We start from the raw sequence: 12,314 nt of genomic DNA, 5'->3' as shown, positions 1-12,314 counted from the left end.
CCCCCAGTCATATCCACCCAATCCTTTGCCAATCAGCTCCCCTGCCCTGGAGTCTGCCTCTGTGTGTTCCCAGGGCGGGGGCAGCCTGGGCAGCCCCCCAACATCTGCCCATCCTACACTTGGCACCCTGCCAATGTGCCCCTCTGGCCCTGTGGGGAGACAGTGCAACGGTTTCTGTGCTGGGGAGCCAGCTCTGGGGACTGAGGACTGAACAAAGGACTGAGGAGAGGCCCGGTGGGGAGTTGTTCAGTGTGGACTGCTGGAAGCAGGAGGCTCCCTGAACTGGGACAAAAGAGGGGTCAAAGGGCTCTGGGCTGATCAAGATGGACTGTGCTGTAAATTTCTGCTCTCTGTGCTAACCATGGAGTTTCTATGCTGTGTTCCAGACATCTAATAACCCTGTTGCTTTTGCAGTGCTGCCTGAGAGTCACTGCGGAAGCTGATGGTGGGGGTCACTGCATTGCTCTGTTTGGGGCTAAAAGTTTGTCCCAGGTGTCCAACTCAGGCAGACTCGCTGCAGAAAGCCCACGGTGCATAGCAGGGGTGCTGAAGGCCCCCTGGTTCAGTCCCAGGAGGTGGTGAAGCCAAGTGGTTGACCCCAGTGAGAGAGTGTGACCCAAAGCAGGCTGACATGCGAAGGGCTCCTCCCAGGGACTGTTCCAGAGCCGTGTGAGAGCACCGGTCCTGTGGATTTGTGACAGCAGAGGCGCCAGCTTCCTCCGGGCCCCAGGGGTACTCAACCTTCCGCTCTGCCCCAGGCCACGCCCCCACCTGACCCCTTCCCTCCAAGTCCCTATTCCGCCCGAGCCCTTCTCCCACCCCTGCCGGACCCCTTCCCTGCCTCTTCCGACTCCTGCCCCACCCCTTGCCCCACACTCGACCCATCCCTTCTCCCAAGCCCCCACCCCACCTCTTCCTGCCCAGTGCCGCCCCCTTCCCCAAGCGTGCCCCATTCCCACTCCTCCCTCTCCCACCTAGTGCCTCCTGCATGCCGCAGAATAGCTGATTGCAGCAGGCAAGAGGCGCTGGGAGGGAGGGGGAGGAGTTGATCAGTGGGTCCACCAGCAGACAGGAGGTGCTGGGGGGAAGGGAGGGAGCTGGCTGCCGGTGGGCGCAAGCACCTGCTAATTTTCTTCCGTGGAGCACCCACGGAGTCGGCGCCTACGCGAGACATCTCTGTTTTGACAAGGCTGTTTGATGTCACTGGTTTCAGACATGGGGCCCAGGCCCTGAAGAAAAGAATGGCAGGGCATGATGGATAAACGGGAATCGTGAGTAGGAGCGGAGAGGTTATTGTACCTCTGCATTTGGCCTTGGTGTAACACTTGCTGGAATCCCGTGTGACGGACTCAAGGAGCTCAATGTATTTAGTTTAACAAAGAACAAGTTAAGGGGGGACTTAATCCATAGGGAACTGAAATTTCATAACAGGGGCTCTTCAGTCTAGCAGAGAAAGTTCTAACAAGAGCCAGCGGCTGGAAGTTGAAGCTAGCCCAATTCAGACTGGAAATAACTGGAGTGCTGCAGGGCCGGTTTTGTTCAACATCTTCATTAATGATGTGGATGATGGGATGGATTCCACCCACAGCAAGTACATGGATGACACTAAGCTGCGGGGAGAGGTAGATAAACTGGAGGGTAGGGATAGGGTCCAGAGTGACCTAGACAAATTGGGCCAAAAGAAATCTGATGAGGTTCAACAAGGACAAGTGCAGATTCCTGCACTTAGGAAGGAAGAAACCCATGCACCGCTACAAGCTGGGGACCGACTGGCTAAGCAGCAGTTCTGCAGAAAAGGACCTGGGGATTACAGTGGTTGAGAAGCTGGATATCAGCCAGCAGTGTGCCCTTGTTGCCAAGAACGCTAACGGCATTTTGGGCTGTATTAGTCAGAGCAGATCGAGGGAAGTGATTATTCCTCTCCATTCGGCAGTGGTGAAGCCATATCTGGAGTATTGTGTCCAGTTTTGGGCCCCCACTACAGAAAGGATGTGGACAAACTGGAGATAGTCCAGTGAAGAGCAACAAAAATGATTAGAGGGCTGGAGAACATGACTTATGAGGAGAGGCTGAGGGAACTGGGGTTATTGAGTCTGCAGAAGAGAAGAGTGAGTGGGGATTTGATAGCAGTCTTCAACTACCTGAAGAGGGGTTCCAAAGAGTCTGGAGCTCAGCTGTTCTCAGTGATGGCAGATGACAGAACAAGGAGCAATGGTCTCAAGTTGCAGTGGGGGAGGTCTAGGTTGGGTATTAGGAAACACTATTTCACTAGGAGGGTGGTGAAGCACTGGAATGGGTTGCTTAGGGTGGTGGTGGAATCTCCATCCGTAGAGGTTTTTAAGGCCTGGCTTGACAAAGCCCTGGCTGGGATGATTTATTTGGGGGTCGGTCCTGCTCTGAGCAGGGGGTTGGACTAGATGACCTCCTGAGGTCCCTTCCAACCCTAATCTTCTTTGATTCTATGATAGGGTGTAACATTCTTAACAGAGAGGGTAAATAACTTTTGGAACAATTTACTAAGGTCCACGGTGAATTCTCCGTCACTGGCGATCTGTAACTCACAATTGGGTGCTCTTTTCTGAAAGATCCACTGCTCTGCTTCAAACCAGGATGAATTCAGGGCAGCCCTATGGCCCGTGTTAGGTAGGAGGTCAGACTAGATCAGGGGTTCTCGCATCAAATGTTTTGGTGGCCTCAGAGTGCAGCCATCATCTCTTGCTGCTGGCCGCTCTGACAGTTTTTCCTAAAATACTTCATTAACTTTAGGAAAAACATATCAATATGTGCATACCCATGTCCAAATCACTGTAATTTATTTATATTTTTTGCAGAATCAATAATAAAAATAAAGTACAGTTGTCTCTATTCTTTACTGGACCTAAACAGAATAGAATCACAAATAATGTGCTTTCCAAGTTTTGCTTTTTGGGTAGATATTTTTTTCAGACTTGCTAGCTAGTAAGTTAATATCACTTTTCACAGCAGACTTACTCAGTCCCGGCAAGCTGGGGGACAAATTAAGCCCTAGATGGGGAAGTGGAGGGGGGGCATGGAGGATGGGGGGCCTGGATGGAGGGCTGAAGCAAGCAGTGGCGGTCGGGGCAATGGTGGGGGATGCGCCCGTGGCTGGAGCCTGGGGTCTGGCTGCGCAGCTGGGAGCTGGAGTGGAGTCAGAGGCAACGTGCGGTGGGGTGAGCCCAGGGCCAGTGCTCTTTAGAACATGAGATTTTCTCCTAACACTACAATCAAGTCACCTCTCGATCTTCCTTTCGATAAGACGACCAGGCTGATCACTAGCTGCCATCACTTTCAGCTAGGGCTTGCAGCTCCTAAGAACTGACCTCACACAACTCGGGGTCCATACTAACCTCTCATTCTCTCTAGCCACAGAGCTTGGCCTCCTCACCTCATGTGACATGGAGTTCCACAGGGTAAATTTACTGGGGAGGCAATTTATTTTGTCCTTTTCAATCAGGGTGAAGGGACTTACTCCCCACACCGGCCCTGAGCGGGTTGAATTAGGCCAGGCAGACTCAATTAAGCGGCAAACAGGGGAGAGATTTAGGCTATGAGGTGGTTGCTAATTGGATGCAAGCTCATTTGTGAGGGACCAGGGCAGGGTTTACATCAAGCCAAGAGACTGGTACCAGAGAGAGGGCTGCAGGGTGAGGTGTGGCAGGGAAGGGAGAGGAAAGGAAGGGCAGGAATCCATGAGACCTAGAAGAGAGGGAGCTGACTAGGATGAGGGGAAGCAAGGTAGGGAGTGGTCCAGGGGTGAGAGCAGTGAGGTTAGGGAAGATGCAGACCTTAACTGCTTGGTAAAGGGCCCTAGGGTGGAACACAGAGAAGAGGGCAGGTCTGGGTTCCCCTGCCGGGGGTACTGCCAGGAGGGGCCAGCTAGTAGGCTGTCTGAGTCATGGCAGGAGGGACAGGGTCAGGGCAGAGGGTGTGAGGACAGTTGAGTGTGGTTTCTCTGGAGAGATTTGGAAAGTATCCCACCCCAGCAGAGGAACCCGCCTAGTGAGCTGGCCAGAGGGGCAAGTCATGAAGAGGTAGCAGCCAGCGAGAGAGGGGCCACAGACTGATAGTTCCAGAGAGTAACAGGATGCAACCACTGGAAGGGGCGTCGGCCAGGCAGAGGTAATCCCCAGAGTGGCCAGGAGGAGGCGTCGTCGGGTGGCGAGCAGAGCGCCCCGTGACAATGAGTTGTGCAAATGATTTCGTCCCCTCGCATGGCCTGAAAGCGTGGCCCGGAACCACATCCCATCCCCCTTTCCTGCCCACAAATGCACACGCTGTATTTGGAGACGGTTTGAAACGACCCGAGAACTCAGGCAAGGCAGGCAAACGACTCCGAGAACTTGGCTTTATTAGACGTTACCCAGCAGCAGCTCGAGGCCCTAACTGAGACGGGGACCCTGGTGCTGCACAGAGCCCAGCTGAGAGCAAGGGGCCCCATGACTCTGGGAGCGCCACCTTCACAGTGAGAGTCAAGCCGTGCGCCAAACGGCTCCCAGTATAAATAGAAAATGGCAAGTGGGGAAGTGGGGAAACTGAGGTGGAGAGATACTCAGCCCCTCCCACTCTAATGTACTAGACCCCACTCCCCTCTCGCTGCTGGGAGAGAACCCAGGAGTCCTGGCTCCCATCCCCCTGCTCTAACCCCACTCACCTCCTACTGCTGGGAGAGAACCCAGGAGTCCTGCTTCCTGCTCCCCCCCCGCCGTAACCCATTAGACCCCACTCCCCTCCCACCACTGGGGATAGAACCCAGGAATCCTGGTCCCAGCCCCCCATGGATGCTCTGAAGGGATGTTCCAAGTCCAGATTGCCACGTTGGTGTGTGGATCTGGAGCAGCCCATGGGGAGGGGATGTGGGTGGGGCTATTGTTTGGGGGCATCGGGGGGAGAGGACGCATCGCTCTGGGCTGGCTCGGCCCCATCACCCTCCATCCTCTGCTTGTACTGGCGCTTGAAGAAGCCGAACTGGAAGGAGACAGAGGGGAGAGACGGTGAGAGCCAGCCGGACAGAAACAGATGGACTCAAGCCTGGTGGGGGGATGGGGTGTGGAACCCCTCAAAGTAAATACCCTCTCCCCTCCCCCACCAGCTGGCAAAGCCACAGGCCCCACGCCCAGGATGATGGGCTGTGGGGGAGGGTTTAGAGCCCTGCCCCACTCACCTTGTAGAGGGCTGCAGTGATGAGAGCCAGCAGGACTAGGCCCCCTACGCTGCTGCCCACAATGATGGGCAGGTAGTTATAGACCTCGGAGCGCTCCACCACCGTCTGCACCTGGGGGAGAGGAGCTGTGAGATGGGGACCCAGGAGTCCTAGCATCCAGCCACGCCCATTGTATCCACTTGGTCTCACTCCCCACCAGAGCCAGGGAGAGAACACAGGAGTCCTGGCACCATCCACCCTCCTCTTCTAACCCACTGGACCTCAGTCTCCCCCCAGAGCAGGGACAGGACCCAGGTGTCCTGGCTCCCAGCTCTAACCACTGGCCAATGATCTCTCTATCCCGGTCGCAGACACTCTGGTACCTGGCGCTGGATGAATCCCTCCTTCTGGGTGTATTTCTTCTCCTCATATTCAATCCGGGCCTCGCTCACCAGACTCACTTTCTGCTGCTGAGTCTGGAACAGAGAAGCATCAGAGGGGTAGTCGTGTTAGTCTGGATCTGTAAAAAGCGACAAAGAGTCCTGTGGCACCTTATAGACTAACAGACGTATTGGAGCATGAGCTTTCGTGGGTGAATACCCACTTGTGTCCATTCACCCTTTTACGTAGGGATTGTCCAGTTTGGCCGATGTACATAGCGGAGGGGCATTGCTGGCACATGATGGTGTACCCAGAAGTCTTCTGCTGCAAGACAAGCCCAAGAAAGAAACCAACAGAACTCCACTGGCCACCACCTACAGTCCTCAGCTAAAACCTCTCCAAAGCATCATCAGGGATCTACAAACCATCCTGGACAATGATCCCTTGCTTTCACAGGCCTTGGGAGGCAGGCCAGTCCTCACCCACAGACAACCCACCAATCTTAAGCATATTCTCACCAGCAACCACACACCACACCATAGTAACTCTAACTCAGGAACCAATCCATGCAAAAAACCTCGATGCCAACTCTGCCCACATATTTACACCAGTGACACCATCACAGGACCTAACCAGATTAGCCACACCATCACCGGTTCATTCACCTGCACGTCCACCAATGTAATATTCACCACCATGTGCCAGCAATGCCCCTCTGCTATGTACATGGGCCAAACTGGACAGCCCCTACGTAAAAGGATAAGTGGACACAAATCAGACATTAGGAATGGCAATATACAAAAACCTGTAGGAGAACACTTCAACCTCCCTGGCCACACTATAGCAGACCTTAAGGTGGACATCCTGCAGCAAAAAAACTTCAGGACCAGACTTCAAAGAGAAACTGTTGAGCTTCAGTTCATCTGCAAATTTGACACCATCAGCTCAGGATTAAACAAAGACTGTGACTGGCTAGCCAACTACAAAAGCAGTTTCTCCTCCCTTGGCGTTCACACCTCAACAGCTAGAAGAGGGTCTCACCCTCCCTGATTGAACTGACCTCGTTATCTTCAGCCTGATTCCTGCTTGCATATATATACCTGCCCCTGGAAATTTCTACTACATGCATCCGACGAAGTGGGTATTCACGCACGAAAGCTCATGCTCCAAAACGTCTGTTAGTCTATAAGGTGCCAGAAGACTCTTTGTAGCTTAGAAGAGAGAAATTTACCATCCCTGACCAGAAATGACACAAACCAGCCTGGAACGTCAGCCCAGAGGGACCCAGAGCAATTTACAGGCTGTTCACACTAGGGCAATACCTTGCCCAGCACTGAGATGCAGCCACCTCTGGGGAGGGGATGAAGAGTTGTTCACATGGGGGCAGGGGGATCTCTCATCTGGTGCCAGAAGGCAGAGGCAGCTCTCATACCTGGGAGACCCACTGGAAGCTGATGTTCCCTTTGATCACAAACTCCAGTGGCTGCTGCATTTCCAGGGAGGCGATTCTGCACCGGATCTTCTTACAGGTGGCCACGGAGCAGTCCTGGGGGTGGAAGGATATCGCCGGGTGAGGCAGGGGGTGTGCAGGGGCCCAGCATGACCATGAGGCTCTGGGTCTGTTTATAGCAGGGGTCCCTCACCCAGCCCAGCCCCCCACTTGCTGTCTGTGTTAGTGAGGAGGGGAAGGGGCTGCTGGGATCCACACCAGCCTGTACTCACCAGCAGGGGGCGCTCGCTCATCTGCTTCACAAAGTCCTTTGAACCAGGCGTTTCAGCCTCACTGTTGCACTGGGCCAGCTGGGGCTGTGGAGGGAGAGACACGGTGTAAATGGGGGCGGGAAGGGGGCGTGGGGCCTTTCCCCTCTGGAGGGCACCAGCTGTAATCTGGCCCTAGGACAGGGGACTGGCTGGTTTAGGGGGTGGGGACATGGTGTGTTTCCCCTGTAAGCAGCCTGCCGCAGCAGGGGGCGCTGTAGGGCAGAGAAGGCATCACTGGGCCCATCTCACATGCACACAAGGGCAGGGAGAGGCAGGTACCTTGGAGGGGACGACCTCAGAGGCGTCCCACACCCGGACCCCGCTCAGCTCCACGGGGAACTGGAACGTGACCGAGATGGGGACGCTTCGCTGCCGCAGGTTCTTGACCTGAAAGAAACAGACTCTCCATAGGGCACTGCAGGAAGAGAACCCAGGGAGCTCTGATCCCCAGCCCCCGCTCTAACCCTCAGACCCCACTGCCCTGCCAGATCTGGGGATAGAACCCAGGAGTCCTGGGTCCCTGCCCACCCCTCCGTGCTTTAATCCACAGATCACTTTCAACCAGTTTTACTCCCCCCCCTCTTTTCCCGTCTCCCCTCTTACACTCTGCACCGCCGGCCTCACCTCGTACCGATGTGTCACTGGCACACTTATCCCTGCCTCCTTGGAGGAGAAGTTGACGTACTTGGTCGACTCCTCAAGGCTTGGGGAGGAAAATGATAGAAAGAATGAGAAGAACGGGAGTGTGATGGATGGGGCTGGAGAGTGGTGCTGGGGTGTCATGTCCAGAAGGGGGCGCTGTGCTACAGGGAAGGGCTCAGTAGGGGGCGCTGACCCCTTGCAATCAGTGCTGGCACCTATGACCCCGTGTGGCGCTACAGGGCGCTGTGCTGCAGGGAACAGGGGGCCCAGCAGGGGGCGCTCTCCCATCCATCTACGCACTGACCTACCTGGTGAGGATGATGAAGATGCCGTACTTGACTGGCAGCTCCGCCCGGTGAATCATGTGCTCAGTGATGGGGCCTCCATTGTCACTGGGGGGAGGGGAGGGCAAAGGGGAGAGATGTGAGACGACGCAGGCAGATAATTGTGCAGGTAGGCTGCACCACAGGCCTCTGCATTGTCCTGCCCCCTACCACTGCCGCCACCCTGCCCGCTGGTCCTGCACAGCCCCCTCACCTGCTGGCATTGGCCATGATCTGCAGTCTGTCCCCCAGGTCGGCCTCAGAGGAGACGTCGAAGGTGGCGATGAAGATGGCCTGGAAAACAGAGGGGGATGAGACTCAGGGCCTGGGGAACTGCCAGAGACTGCGGGGGCAGGGGCAGGACACCTCTCAGGATCAGGATGACAAAGGCCCAGTGGTGTCACGCTGGGTCCGAGGGGATGGGCCTGGGGGCAGCCATGACAATGACGCCGGCTCCTTCCCCTTTGTCTTTTACTGAGCCACATTCACCTCCCCCCTCCACCCCCGAGTCGCTTCTTTTAAGGACTCCAAAGGGGAAGGGAACAGCCCCTCCCCTCTCTGCCCCAGTGAGGCCTGATTTCCAGCCCCCTAGATCTGGTCTTTGGTTTGCAGCCCCGGCAGGGCCTGACCCCATCCCTGGAGTGACCTCAGGGCTCTGTTTGCACTGACTCGCCGGGCTCCCCAGGCGCTTTCCCCAGCACGTCTCTTGTCAAGGGCTGGGCTGACCCCAGGGAACTGCCCCTCTCTGACCACAGCTGGGCTCACCCCTGGAGAGTTCACAGGCCAGGACCCGTCCCTACCTCAGCCCCGCTCCAGAAGATGGGGTGGTTGACGTGGCAGGTGCTGTTCCTCTGAGTCTGCTCCTTGGAGCCCACGGCCGAGCTGCACTTAACGGCCACGGCCCTCCTGTTAGACTGAGCACAGGGGACCAGCCAGTGAGAGATGGGGCCACAGACCCCCCTGCTGGGCCCCCACCTGCCCCCTGCAGCACAGTGCCCCCTGCCAAGCCCCCTGCCTGCCCCCTGCAGCACAGCACCCCCTGCCGAGCCCCCTGCCTGCCCCCTGCAGCACCACGTCCCCTGCCAAGCCCTCTGCCCGCTCCCTGCAGCACAGCACCCCCTGCCGAGCCCCCTGCCTGCCCCCTGCAGCACCACGTCCCCTGCCAAGCCCTCTGCCTGCCCCCTGCAGCACAGCACCCTCTGCCGAGCCCCCTGCCTGCCCCCTGCAGCACAGCACCCCCTGCCGAGCCCCCTGCCCGCTCCCTGCAGCACAGCGCCCCCTGACAAGCCCCTGGCCTGCTCCCTGCAGCACAGTGCCCCCTCCTCAGCTCTGCCTGCTTTCTGCACCAGCTGATCTCTCACATCCATTCCCTGTGTCCTGCCCCGCATGTCTGCAGTGCCTGGGGGGACTGGGTGGTACCTGGAGCAGCAGGACCCGGCGGTAGGACAGCGCGGCCGGGTAGAAGAACTGCACCGTGGTGCTGTAGGAATTCTCACCACGGTTCCGGATGGAGACGGTGGTGTTGAGTTCAGGGGTGACCCCCACCACCAGGGTGCTCAAGCTAAGGGGGAGAGAAAGGGGTGAGCTTCCTCAGGGCAGTGTCTTAACAGCTCTGTGAGCTTCTTATAATGGGTCCCACTCAGAAGCCATATGGAAATCTGGTATGATATGAGGCCTGATGGAGTAAATGGGCCCCACCATGGAGTGTGGGGGAGGAGGCAGAGGGGGTGACTTACCCTGAGAAATTGAAGGAAATTTGTAGTTCATCAGTGCAGACTTTGTCACTGCCGCAGTCCTTCTCAAACGGGAGCTAGGGAGAGATCCGGGAATGGGGGGGAGGGAATCAGGGAGCATGGTGGGTGTGAGGGAATTGGAGCAAAACTCAGTCAACACTGGCACTCACCCTACAATCTTAATTGTTACCACCACTACCAGTACAGTCTGAACTAACACCATCACCATGATATACCATCACACTAGCAATAACTGCCCCCAACACTGTCCCTGGCACCACTGCATTCACAGCCTCAGCCACCACCTGACCCAATATTGATTTGACAGTCTCACCAGCAGTGTAGCTGCACCACCCTCTGCCAACACTATGAAGCGCACAACCAACTCTGCCATCACCACCAGAACCAATAAAGTGTAAAGCAACACTGTTACCAGCATCATAACCACTACCATCTCAGCCAACACTGTAAACACCATTACAATCTCATCAACCACCACTAATAATGTAGTCTGAAACAACACTGTTACCAACAAGGCACACTCTGCAATCACAACCGATTCTGTCAGCAACACCTCTATAGTCTCAACCACAACCACAATTAGTATCAACACAATGTGAACCAACATTAGCACAATAACTCACCCACTCTACTTAAGACTACACTTCTGCCAACATTACAGTCTAAACCGCAACCACCTACCAGTACAGTCCTAACAGTGTAACTTACAACACAGCCACAACATCCTCAACCAACACTCACCGACACCACTACAATCTCCCCACCACCACAAATATATTCTGTACCAACATCAGCATCAACAACACAGCCACTACAACCCTGCCTCACACAGTCACCAAGATCAGTATAGTCTGAACCCAGCAATGTCAAACACAACAAAACCACTATAACCTCACCTCACACTGCCATCACAACCACTACAGTCCAGTTTAAACCAATGTTATGAACACAATCACTACAACCTCAGCCAACAACCTCACCAAGATCACCACAGTCTGAATCAACAATGTCACCAACAACACAACCTCTAAAACCTCACACACACTATAATCGTACTCATTAAGAGCAAGCATTGATACAGTCTGCACAGGTACTGTATTCAAAGGCACACACACTAAAACTTCTGCAGACAGTCACAAGCACCATTGCCTGGCCCCGGAGGCCTTACCGAGCCTACAGACACCAGTGCGGAGTCCTCACTCAGGATGGGTCTGAGGCGACCGGCAGCAGCGATGGGCTCCCCGGTCAGGGTGTAGTTGAGGCGCAGGGTGATGGGGGTCAGTGTGTCCTCAGGGCAGAGCTGGGGAGACAGAGAGACACTTAGGGACCCATGAGCAAAGGTGGAATCTATAGAGAGGTTTGTTCTCTGGGTGATTTGGGAGCAAGGGGTAGGGTTGGAGGGGCAGACACAGCAGGAGTGGAAGGAGTTAGGACCCCCCACACTCACAGGTAACTTTATCTGATGCTTCTCACATTTCTTCTCAATGCCGAGCCGCAGCTCCCTGCTCAGGACGGGGCCGGTGGAGTCGAAGGCGGCTCGGATCTTCGTCCGCCCGGGGTCCAGGGACAGGCTGTACTGGATGTTGCTGGAGATCCCATTGCCTACCACAGAGGAGAAATGAGGGTCAGAGAGACGTGAGAGCAGGATCATTAATAGGATACAGAATATGGGGCCTTTCCCCTCTAGGGGGCACCAGCTCCAATCCAGCCATAGGGCAGAGGGACTGGCTGGCTCAGGGGGTGGAAATGGATTATGGGTTTTTTCCCCTCTAGGGGGCACTGTCTCTAATCCAGTTCTAGGAGCGGGCTCTGGCTGGCTCGGGGGGGTGGGGAATGAGACATGGGGCCTTTCCCCCTAGAGGGTGCTGGTTCCAATCCAACCCCAGGGTAGGGGACTGGCTGGCTCAGGGGGGAGGGGAGCAGGGCGTGAGTTTGGTCTGACCTAGGCTGTCCATGGTGCTCTTAGTGACGGTGAAGCAGACCTCTGCCCTGCTGGCCTCCGTGTTGAGCTGCTCCTGCTCCTGGCAGTTAAAGGCCGAGGTGGGGATCGTGGGAGGCTGAAAGCTGATGGAGACCCTGACTCTGAGCACTGGCCGGGACCTGCCATGGGAAGAACAGAACCATCACCCAGCTGCTCCCTGCAATGGGGCCAAGACCCCTCCCTCCCCAGAGCCTCCCACCAGCCTGGGTGTGCTCACAGCACCCCAAAAAGATGAGTTATGGACAGGAGCGGCGACATAGTTTCTGACGCCCTCGGCAGAATTCGGGGGGCAGCATTTTGTGCGCTCCCCA

The 12,314-nt window shown here is 55.9% G+C and overlaps 1 protein-coding gene across 4 annotated transcripts in view; it reads right to left on the bottom strand.

The window, feature by feature from the left end:
- ITGAX (integrin subunit alpha X) overlaps positions 1–12,314 on the bottom strand; it is a 47,982-nt gene that overhangs the window by 22,265 nt on the left and 13,403 nt on the right. Inside the window, exons 16-30 of one of the 4 annotated variants that reach the window (XM_050956681.1) lie at positions 11,965–12,122; positions 11,470–11,624; positions 11,191–11,322; positions 10,005–10,078; positions 9,688–9,829; positions 9,069–9,182; positions 8,483–8,562; positions 8,254–8,337; positions 7,928–8,006; positions 7,583–7,690; positions 7,265–7,348; positions 6,975–7,088; positions 5,545–5,637; positions 5,183–5,293; positions 4,783–4,986 (exon numbers count right to left, since the gene is read on the bottom strand). In XM_050956681.1, coding sequence (XP_050812638.1) covers positions 4,885–4,986; positions 5,183–5,293; positions 5,545–5,637; positions 6,975–7,088; positions 7,265–7,348; positions 7,583–7,690; positions 7,928–8,006; positions 8,254–8,337; positions 8,483–8,562; positions 9,069–9,182; positions 9,688–9,829; positions 10,005–10,078; positions 11,191–11,322; positions 11,470–11,624; positions 11,965–12,122 — 1,630 coding nt within the window. In that variant the 3' untranslated portion in view covers positions 4,783–4,884. Of the gene's footprint in view, positions 1–4,782; positions 4,987–5,182; positions 5,294–5,544; positions 5,682–6,974; positions 7,089–7,264; positions 7,349–7,582; positions 7,691–7,927; positions 8,007–8,253; positions 8,338–8,482; positions 8,563–9,068; positions 9,183–9,687; positions 9,830–10,004; positions 10,079–11,190; positions 11,323–11,469; positions 11,625–11,964; positions 12,123–12,314 lie in introns of those variants that run through there. The other 3 variants (XM_050956682.1, XR_007774884.1, XR_007774885.1) reach the window with 3 other exon arrangements.

This window comes from Gopherus flavomarginatus, chromosome 5 (genome assembly GCF_025201925.1).
Source record: "Gopherus flavomarginatus isolate rGopFla2 chromosome 5, rGopFla2.mat.asm, whole genome shotgun sequence".
Taxonomy (NCBI): Eukaryota; Metazoa; Chordata; order Testudines; family Testudinidae; genus Gopherus; species Gopherus flavomarginatus.
Note: the sequence above shows the minus strand (reverse complement) of the source record. Positions and strands in the feature narration are given on the sequence as shown.